Here is a 10946-nt window from a genome sequence, read left to right on the forward strand (position 1 = left end):
GAAAGAAGTTGCACCTCAATGGAAGTCTATTTTTCAAACCTGTTAGCACTAAAAAGCACTTTAAAAAATAATGCTAATTAGGATATCCTTGATTCCAAATCAGATCATCCCAGAGAAAGCAAATGTACTACATTTGTTATTTCTCCTTAACCTTAAAAAAAAAAGTGGTAACAAAATGATCCTTACATTAAACTCTCAATTAAAAGTAGTACCTAATCAGTTTAATATAAAAATCAAGTTTCACAAAATGAATACACTGAAGCAACTATAATAGTAATCACCTTTATTTAAAATATTTTTTAATCTAGGAAAGCTCATTTTACATGAGTTTCCAATTAATTATTAGAGTCAGAAACAAAGAAAATAAAACCAGAGAAAATCCTCTGTAAAAAAATACACAAGGAACATTTCTACATGTGAAAAAACAGTAAACAGTCTTAACATCTGAACATCCAAGTCTTAGTCTCAATTCCATCTCTCCTAGTGAACACCACTATCAACCTTGAGATCTGATTTGTTCTTGTCATTCTTCACTGAGTAGATGAAATATGTTAAGGTGTCTTTTTCATTCACTGGAATAGACCTAAAGTGGCAACCAACTATCTATAAAAAAAAAAAAAAATTGAAATTAAATTATAGATATTAACAGATTTCATACTAGGTAAAAAAAAAACACATTAATTAAAAGAAAATGTGCTATGTGATAAGAGCTAGCTCTTTTTAAAAATAAACTGTTTAACAAAATACCAGCAAGATGAAAAGCACATCAGAATAAGATGTTATGAGCAAGAGATAGTGTGATTTCAAAGGACCCTCCAACCCACTCAATTAAAGATACATTAATTTAGGATGTATTTAAATTTTATAATTAGAATCTACATTAGTAAGTAAATATTTTTAAACTTTAGGTACCAATGAAATAAACAGAATGTAGATCTTACTCACAGAAAAAGGATAAATATATAGTTGAAAAAGTTTTGGTACTGGCAGTACTCTTTAAAGTTCCTTGAAAGTTTTTCTGAATAAGTATTATTGATGGAAAATGAGAGGGGAAAGAGGAACTTTCACTGAAGAATATTTATCTGCCCTCTGGCCTTTTCATTATGCTAATCTAACATGTGCACTGCAACTACCAATAGAAGTACAATAGATTAAACTAGGGTGTTGATATGCTTATCTAGATTGTAGAAAATAAAACTTCTTAATGAAAAAGTTATTCATATGATAAGATTTAAGGAGGACAGTCATCTGACTCTGGGATCACTTACCACTTATCTGCATTTCTGACTAAGTAAACTATAACACTCATGGCTGTTTGGATTGTTTCTCATTTCTAAAGAAGAAAATGGCTCTGGAAATAATATAACTTTTTAAAGATCAGATTACCAAATATTTGAGTTGTGACTTAGACATTAAAAAAAAAAATACAGCTGACCCTTGTATAACACAGGTTTGAGCTGCAAGGGTCCATTTACATGCTTTTTTTCCCCAATAAATACAGTACCGTATTATAAATATACTTTCTCTTCCACATGATTTTAATAACATTTTCTTTTCTTTAGCTTACTTTATTCTAACACAATAAGAATATATATAATACATAAGACATACAGAATATGATAATTGGACAGTTTATGTTTTCAGGAAGGGTTCCAGTCAACAGTAGGCTATTAGTAGCTAAGTTTTTGGACAATCAAAAGTTATATGCAGATTTCTAACTGTGCCCCCAAGCCCTGAGTCATTCAAGGGTCAACCATACATTAAATATAACATATAAAATAATTAGTTCTCTGGTTCTCATTTGTCTCAAAACAAAAGTAACTTCCACTTGATCAGTATCAGTATATATGGATACAGTTTCAACACAATAGATAATATCTGTGTTTCTGTTGTATCAAATTTAAAGAAAAACTGAATTTTTGTGGCAAGATGGAAAGAGGAAATTCTGGCTAAAAAGTCAATATATTAGATCTCAACAATGTTAAAAAGCATTCTGCCAAAGAATTATACTTTCCGTATCTTTTACCTTTTTCAATGTGCATGTTTTAGAAAACGTTGCCTTACTAAACCCCCAAGCTAAAAAATATGATAAAACTGATTTATATGTTTACATTTCTATTCTGTCTAGTAGACTAAGCATTTTTATGTAAAATGATTAAAGTATAAATATATAAATCTATAGACACCTTAATTGGATTCACAGATTTCTTGGTTCTATTAATTCCTGAGAACACACACATTTCAAAATTTACCAAAGGACTAGAAGTTAGTTCTATAACAAAGCAAAAACTATGTAAAATGTTGGACAAGAGTCTTTGCATCTTCTAGATGTGACGAAAGCATAGACACCTCAAATAAAGCAAACATCAATAAGGCCAAATTCTGAAATAGTTAAGTCAACAAGTTAAATCAACAAATAGGAATACTATTTATGGGTTTATCTGTAGATCTAATCCATCAGAAACTTCAAAAAATAAATTCTAATGACGACATCAAAGCTTATCAATTTCTTTTATTATGCCTCAATTAGGTGTTCAATAAATGTTTACTAAGTAGAATTTTAAAACCAACAGATTTCTAGAATGAGAATTTAAAAATTATCACCCAATATTTCTGAGAGGCAGTATTAGAAGATGCTTAGAAAACTATATACAATCCAGTAAGCAGTTGTAACATACAGAAATTTAAGAGGCAGACAGACATTTCTAAGAAACTAGATTCTTCCACAATAGATCTTTTATTAACTGATCCAACTAAAATGCATTGGTATATATTCTACATTAACAATTTCATTAGCCTTTAATGCCTCTTTTTTGTATGAACAGGCTCATTTAAAGTGTAAATAGTTTAAAACTCATAAATACCTCAACAAGTTGTGCTTTATTAAGTCCTGGTCTGGTTGATAGTTTGAAGTGTCTTTTGTATCTCCGAAGTGTATTTACTTGTAATTGATATAAATCAACCTAGGAAAATTAAACATATATGAATTAGTTCATACAATTTTCAAAATAGTTATCTTTGATACATACAAAAACATTTCAATTTTGGCACACTAAAAATGTAATTCCATTATTAAACAACAAAAATTACATTACTTAAGTCCATTCCATTATCCCTTTTATATAATCAAAACTATAAATGTATTAAACACTTTAATCTTTTGAAGATAAATATTGAAAACTGGGAGCAAAAAGAAGTTAGAAGGCAACAGAGCTATAAGCATTGTCAACTGAAAACACAAGTTAAATTGTGTAACTGCTTGTTAACTGGCTATATTTAATTTTACTTTCATTTTCAGATTTTTTGCTTTAAGTATTTTTAAAAGGCGTTCATATCTTTTAATACAAGTTACAGAATGGAATACTTAGGATTTACATTCAACATACAGAAACTTTATCTACCTCTGGAGTATCAATATCTTGAACAGGTGAATCTCCTCCATCATCATCACTCCCTTTCCTCTTTCTTCTGTTTCGAACACTCTGAATTAAGTTTTTATGATAATCACAAATGTAAAGATGCCTTGCCTGAAACAAAAGTTTCACAGACTATTTATGATTATGTAACCTATGTATTAGTAAAATACACTGGGCACAGTGAATTATTAAAAATAAAAACAGTCAAAACAGGCCACTGTTAAGACAACAGCACGTTTCTATGCTTAAGTCCTGCATCCAGTTAAAACATACCATGTCCAGCAGTACAGTTAAGAAGATTGGGGGGTGGGGTGCGTGGGGAGTGGTGTAAGTAGAGGAGAGAAGGGAGACAGAGAAGCAGAATGAGAAATTTCAACTCTCTGGATTTTGTCATTAAATTGCAGGGAGGCTGAACTAGATTTACTAGGTCATGCTGCTTTTTATCAAGGGGAAAGATGACGTTGCCCACAAATTGCTATTTCATAGTATTTACTCAAAGAGTGTATTTTAATAGCATGATGTATGCTTTCGATTCTTTCTCAACACCCAAATTATCATATAGATACAAAACTATCCATTTTTACAAATGAGCTATTGATTTCATATCCTACTTACATTTAAAGTTGAATTATAAACTTGAATATTTAATGAGTGCATTTATCTGTAGTATGTTTTCCCAACCAAAGGAATGTGAAATTCAAGTTTACTTGAAAAGTTGCTCATGAGCATGACCAAGAACTACCTGTTTAACAGGCAGAAAGTATCACAAATAAACTTTGCAAAAGCTTCAATTAAATGTAGTCTTGAGAGCTGCATGGTAACACGTGAAATATTGAGCTTCATATACTAAGTTAAACTCCTTTAAAAAACCAAATCATTAAGGCCTAAAGCTTTTAAATTAACTTTTAAACTAAGTCCAAGTTAAAAATATGCAGAATGTGTACTGATTCTGGCATCTTGTGATTCATTTACTGCCAGCCGGAACTCCTAAAAGTGGCGACGTTTGTTTCTAAAAACCTTAGAGGGTCAAAAACCACCACCACCACCACCACCACCACCAGACGTGCGAAGAAAGGACGGAAAAAAAAAATCCCGATGGCTGCCAAACGGATGGCAAAACAGCAGAGGCTACGTGTTCCCCACGTTCCCAGCAGCTGCGCTAGATGCTGACATCGTTCACAATCCCCGCTCCCTGCAAGGCGCGGGGTGAGCTCAGCTTCCCTCACACGGTACTTGGACGAACGGGGAAAGGGGTCTTTCTTGCTGAGGTTATCAGGTCCTCGGTCGTGGCAGGACTCCACTTTCCCTACACAAGGGGAGCTGCTCCCTGGGGCCAAACGCCAGCGAGGGCAGCAAAACAAAGAAGGCGCCTCCATTCCAGAAGGAGCCTGCCGGGTTGCAAGAAAACTACTCCGGGCCCTCCGAGCGGCGGTCCCTTTGTTTCGTTTCCCGATCTCAGGGAAGGAGGAAGGGGGAACACTGCGAACAGAATCGACTCGCGGAGCGCGCGGGTGGTGGGAGTGGAGCGCGCGGGGGGGTGGGGGTGGGGGAGGAGCGGAATCACGGAATGCGAGTGTGTCGGTGGGGGTGGAGGTCAGAGTTGCAGCGACTTTGTTGTTTGCTTCCTACCAGAGACCACACAACGGGTTCCCACTGCAGCCAGGTCTAGGGGGACCCCGGAACCCTCCGCCCAACAACCGCCGTCTGCACCGCTCCCGGACCCCAAGGGGGTGGGCAGGGCAAGGCCGTCCCGTCCCGCCGTCACTTACGCTCTTATCCAGCTCGATCTTCACCTTCTTCTGGGAGATGCTCTTCTGGATCCTCTTGCTGAAGCTGGCGTTGCCTGCCGCACGGCCGCACCGCTCACCTTCCTCCCGCAGACAGCACAGCTGTCCGGGCCCGGGCCCTGCCGCTCCCGGGGGCCCAGCCGCCGAGACGGCCCCGGCACCCGGCACCTCAGCCCCGGCGCCGGCCCCTGCCCCGTTCCCTGCCGAAGCGGCGGCGGCGGCGGCGGCAGCGACCACGGCGGCCACGGCGGCTGCCGCGTCCCCGCCGCGGCTCATCTCCTCGGGCGTGAAGCCGTTCATGTCTCCGCGCTCTGGGACGCCGGCGCTGACAGAAATCCCCGCTCGCCTCGCCGCCTCTCTCCGGAGACTCTGGGGTCTCCGCGGGGTCTCTCAGGCACCTGACCCGGCGGCGACAATTCCTCCGGCGGCACGACCAAACACCAAGCGCCCTAGCCTGGCTGGGATCTGCTGGCGTCGGGACAGTGGACAGTGCTTTGGGTTAAGAACCAGAGTCAGGCGGCGCCAAGAGTTAGGACCCCACTCACTGTCACATGGAGACGCTTCGGCAGTTGGACCCGAGCGCCTCCGCCTCCCTCCAGCCCCTCGTCTTGCGCAAGCGCGACGCGCCCTCTCCTGTCCCGCCCCTTCCACTCTGTCGCAGGGCACCACGGGAATTGTAGTTCTCGGCGGGAGAGTCAACCTGAGTTCTTCCCTGACTCGGCGCCTCAGGGATTGGGAGAACTACTAATCCTAGCATGCATCGCGTAGAGACGGGCTGGGCTGCTGCTTCTTCTTTTTTTTTAAAGCATGGGAAAAACAGGGGGCGTGTATTTGAGGGTTGTGATGTTTTCTCGCTTCTTGTCCCTCCCGCGAGGTTGGATTGTGTTTAGCTCCCGGGATTTTGCAGAGTTGGCATTCTAGAGGAAGAGGTCACTCAGCTCCAGAGACGAAGCGCAAAATGCCGGGGGCTGGGGCTAAGAGGGGAGGAGAGTGAAGGTGTGGAGTAAAAAAGTTTCGGGGCTTTTCATATCTGTGGAAAAAGGCTTGGTGTGGTCATGCTTTTGTGGGAAACCCAAACCAAGGAAAATTCATGCAAGCTGGCCCTCTTCGGGTCCTGGAGGTCCTGCCGCTAACCCGGCTGCTGGATAACAGTTCCGTTCATTGACCCGTCAGATTGTTTAGGGGCGCCTGCTTAGGCGAAAACGCCCATCTCGACCTCGACCGTGACATGGCTTCTTCCCAAGTGCCTCAGCTTAAGGCCCTTTTTAAATCCTTGCACATTCCTGCAAGGAATACGTTTCATTCTTGGGCGCACACAAAGTCGGCCGCTTCCTGAGGTGGAGCTGCTGACGAGTTGGTTAATAACAGGGCTTCTTTCCGCCTCCACTTCCAACCTTTGCAGTTTCTCCTCTAATGGGGCGGAGTCCAGTCTCTTTAAAAGAGGATATGGAACCCCCACCAATACCGAGTTAGCATGAGTGCTCTTCAGAAACCCCGGCGTTCGCTCTGCGGAGCGAGAGGGGAGAAAGAAACCGCATTTTCTTGGGTATCTGCCAGCGCCTGTGGGCTAGACCGTGTAGCGTGCGGGTATGTGTGTGCGTGAGTGTAGGTACGTGTATGTGTGCGCCTTTGCGTGTATGTGCGTGCGTGCTTGTGAGCGCGTGCTTGTGCAGGGCAGGGTAGAAGAATGAGAGCGGCGGATACGAAAGCTGCACTTTTGCTGGTTACAGCGCGTCATTATTTTTATCAGATGTATCCTGTTCAGCAATCCCATTGTTAAAAAATACGAAGCAGTAAGTTCTTTTGAAAGTTCTTTTACATTTACTGAGTGAATTTAGTGATAAATCATATTTTTAAAAATGTAAATGTCAGCTGCCCTGAAATTCAAAGTCATCTATTCCATTTTTGCTTTTCCTTCCTAGAATATGGTAAAGGAAAAAAAGGGGGGGGGGCATTAAAATATTACAGATATTGAATGGGCAAAAGAAAGATGCTGAATGGTATTTTGTGTTATCTTTTTAAGCTGCACTAACAGGGTATCTGCTGGCCATATGTGGCTATTGAGCACTTTAAATGTGGTTATTTCTACTGAAAAGCTGAATTGTTAATTTAATTTTAACTAATTTAAATTTTAAAAACGGATTTCAGTTATTGGAAAACCTTTAAGTGTGTTTGGAACAACTTGGGTATATGGATATATTTTTTCAACTTAAATTTTGTGAAATCTGAATTTAGAATCCAAGTTGAGATGTGATGTGTGAACTACTAGCAGCATTTCAAAGACTGAGTACCAGAAATTTTTTTGTAAGTATATTGAAAAGCTCATTAATAATTTTTATATTATTACATGTTGAAATGATATTTTGAACATACTGGTTTAAATGAGATATAACATTATAATAAATTTTACTGGTTGCTATGGTTTGAAATGTGGCTATGAGGATATTTAAATGTTTATATATACGTCATACATATTTGTATTAGATAATGTTGCCTTCATCTATTAAACATAGAATACTAGTATCTATTGTTCGTGGATATATTTTCTTAAGTGGTTAAAAATGAGAACATATGAACAGGATGGATACATTCCAACTTCAGGGTGGGGTTCATCTCTCAGGAGAGAGGCCATGGATACTATCTGGGAATGGTTTAAAGGTGGGGTCTGTTATATTTGTAAGTTTTTATTTATTAAAAAAGTCTGAAACAAATGTGTTAGGATGCTGGATTTCTACATTTTTGTTTTTTAAATAATTCATAATATTGTTTGGTCCTTGCCCTTAGAAGTTTATAATCTGTCTCCTGCAAAATATGACCACGTTAATTCATGCATATGTGTATGGTTTAACAATGTATCAGTTTCATATGAATTTTACTGAAGTAACGATTTGTGGCTAGGCTCCCTTTACACACAATACAGTTTTAAAAAGACCCAGTTAAACACTCCTTTATTGCATACTAGGATCTTTTCTAGGCCTTGGGATAAAAAAAATAATTGAAACAGGGCCTTAGCCATTTTAGAGTTCATTGTCTAGTAGAGCAGACATGCTGCCAAAGACTGAATGTTTGTGTCCCCCCAAAATTCATACGTTGAAACCTAATCCTCAGTGTGATGGTGTTCAGAGGAAGCATCTTGGGGAGGTGATTAGGCCAGGAAGTCGAGCCTTCATGGATGGGATTAGTGCCCTCCTGAAAGAGGCTCCTGAGAGCTCCCTCATTCCTTTTGCCCTCTGAGGACACAAGTGACAAGATACCATATATGAACTAGAAAGCCAACTCACCAGACACAGACCTGCCAGCACCTTGGTTTTGAACTTCCCAGTTTCTAGAACTATGAGAAATACATTTCTGTTGTTTATAAGCCACCCAGTCTATGGTGTAATTTTTATAGCAGCCCAAACAGACTAAAACATATGCCTCAATAAAATGAGAAAAAAGTACAAATTTAGTGCACAGGAGGCAATAATTCATCTCTGGCAAGTAGAAAGCATTCTTGGAGTAGGTGAACTGTCAATTCTCAATGCCTGATTTAAAATATATTTACAAGTGACTCTATTGTTGAGACAAAGAAATTTTCGTAACAACCATAGTTCATTGTTTATTTCTACAAGTCTTCATATTCAAGGCAGGTAAGAATTCCTTCCTTTAAGTATTCACAGCATAGGTTGGAATCAGGTTTTGGGGAGCTTCAAACTTCTATAATTTGAGGGGTCTTCTGTTATTTATTTATTTATTTTTATTTTAAAAATTTTAACGTTTATTTTTGAGACAGAGACAGAGTATGAGCAGGGGAGGGGCAGGGAGAGAGAGGGAAACACAGAATCCGAAGCAGGCTCCAGGCTCTAAGCTATCAGCACAGAGCCCCACATGGGGCTCGAACCCACAAGCTGTGAGATCATGACCTGAGCTGAAGTCAGAGGTTCAACGGACTGAACCACCCAGGCGCCCCAATAATTCTATTTTATTACACTGTTTTACACCATGATTTCTTTTACTTAATTAAAATAAAGCAAGCATACAAAAATGCATAAAACATAAATGTCCAGTTTAAGTAGTTATGGAAAAATAAACATCTATATAACTGCTACCCGCATCCAGAAAAAAGAACTTTGTGGAATTTTTGGTTGACATTGCATTGAATCTGCACATTAACCTAGGAGAGAATAGACATCTTTACAGTACTGAGCCTTCTAATCCATGAACATGATATAGTTTTCAATTCATTCAGATCTTCTGTAATGTCTCTTAATAAAATTTTGTCATTTTGCACAAGTTTTGTATATCTTTTATTAGACTTATCCATATGTACTTGATATTTCTGATGCTATTATAAGTAGCATTTTTTTTAATATTCCATTTTCTTTGCCAATGTATAGAAATTAAGCTGCTTTCCCCCCCAAAATAATGTCTGGATTCAGCAAACTTTCCTATTCATGAAATTTCCTACTCATACTAATTTACCTATATATTCATTTAGATTATCAGTGCACTCAATCACATAATTTGCAAATATTGAGTATTGTTCCTTCATTTCTAATTTATTTGCTTTTCTTTCTTACTCTGCTACATGGCTAGGACTCCAGACCAGTATTAGAAAAGAAGTGGTGTTAGTGGGCATCCTTGTCCTGCTCTCAGTCTCAAAAGAAAGATTTTCTGTGTTTCGCTACTATATATGTGTATATGTATAGTGTTTGAGACAGATAATTTTGTCTTTTTCTAAATGTTTATACTGTTTACTTGCTCATAATATTCTCTTATGTTTTTAATGTACACAAGATTTGTACTGCTGTTTCTCCTTTCATTCTGGATATACTTTCTCTCTCTTTTGAAACAGACCTCACTAGAGTGTTTTATCAATTTCATTAGGCCTTTTAAAGGACCAATTTTAGTTTTCTTCGTAGTTTCTGTTTTTTTTCCTTTCTTTATTATTTTCTTCTACTTTGTTTACTTTGCTGTTCTTTTACCAACTTCTTTACAAATATGTGAATTAGAAGCTATATCATTTCCCTATGAATACTCCTTTGCCTATATCCCACAAGTATTGATATGTATTATCATCGAGCTCAAAACGTTATTTAAATCCATCATGGTTATTTTGTTTTTAATGTTTATTTATTTTGAGAGAAAGCACGGGCATGAGTGGGGTAGGGACAGAGAGGGAGAGAGAGAATCCCAAGCAGGCTTGAACCCACAAACAGTGAGATCATGACCTGAACTGAGATCAAGGGTCAGACACTTAACTGACTGAGCCACCCAGTCTCCTGATGCATAATTATTTAGGCGTACATTTCTTAATTTCCAAACATATGCAGATAATCTGCTACCCTTACTGATTTCTAACATATTTGCATTGTCATTATAGAAATATGTATGACTTAAATCCCTTAAAATGTATTCCAGTTGGCTTTTTAACCAAGAGTATGGTTGATTTTTAAAAAATATTCTGTGTTTAAAAACACTTTATATTCTCCTATTAGGTTAGTATTCTATTTATGTCCATTGGTCCTAGTAATTGTGCTATTCACTTTAATGTATCCCTAGAAACTTTTTGTCTGCTTGTTCTACCAATTAGTAAGTTAAAATATCCTATGCAGGCTTGTAAATTTGTTTATTTCTCCTTTTCATTCTGTCAGTATTTGCTTTACATATATTGAGACCATGTTATTTAGCTGACACAAATTTAGAATTGTTATATGAACCTGGAACTGAATATTTTAACATTCTGAGATGAACTTCCTTATCT

The 10946-nt window shown here is 38.4% G+C and overlaps 1 protein-coding gene across 2 annotated transcripts; it reads right to left on the reverse strand.

The window, feature by feature from the left end:
• Positions 1-268: 268 nt before the first annotated feature.
• On the reverse strand, positions 269-5827 carry SAP30 (Sin3A associated protein 30). Of its 2 annotated transcripts, XM_027069076.2 has the most exons (4): positions 5186-5822; positions 3402-3527; positions 2865-2963; positions 269-603 (listed from the first exon to the last, which is right to left on the reverse strand). In XM_027069076.2, exons 1-4 carry the CDS (start codon positions 5501-5503, stop codon positions 481-483), a joined length of 666 nt encoding a protein of 221 aa, XP_026924877.1. In that variant the 5' UTR covers positions 5504-5822; the 3' UTR covers positions 269-480. The 2 variants fall into 2 exon arrangements, with proteins under 2 accessions (XP_026924877.1, XP_026924885.1); XM_027069084.2 differs by lacking the exon at positions 3402-3527 and having other exon boundaries at positions 5186-5827.
• Positions 5828-10946: the final 5119 nt, after the last annotated feature.

This window comes from Acinonyx jubatus, chromosome B1 (genome assembly GCF_027475565.1).
Source record: "Acinonyx jubatus isolate Ajub_Pintada_27869175 chromosome B1, VMU_Ajub_asm_v1.0, whole genome shotgun sequence".
Classification (NCBI taxonomy): domain Eukaryota; kingdom Metazoa; phylum Chordata; class Mammalia; order Carnivora; family Felidae; genus Acinonyx; species Acinonyx jubatus.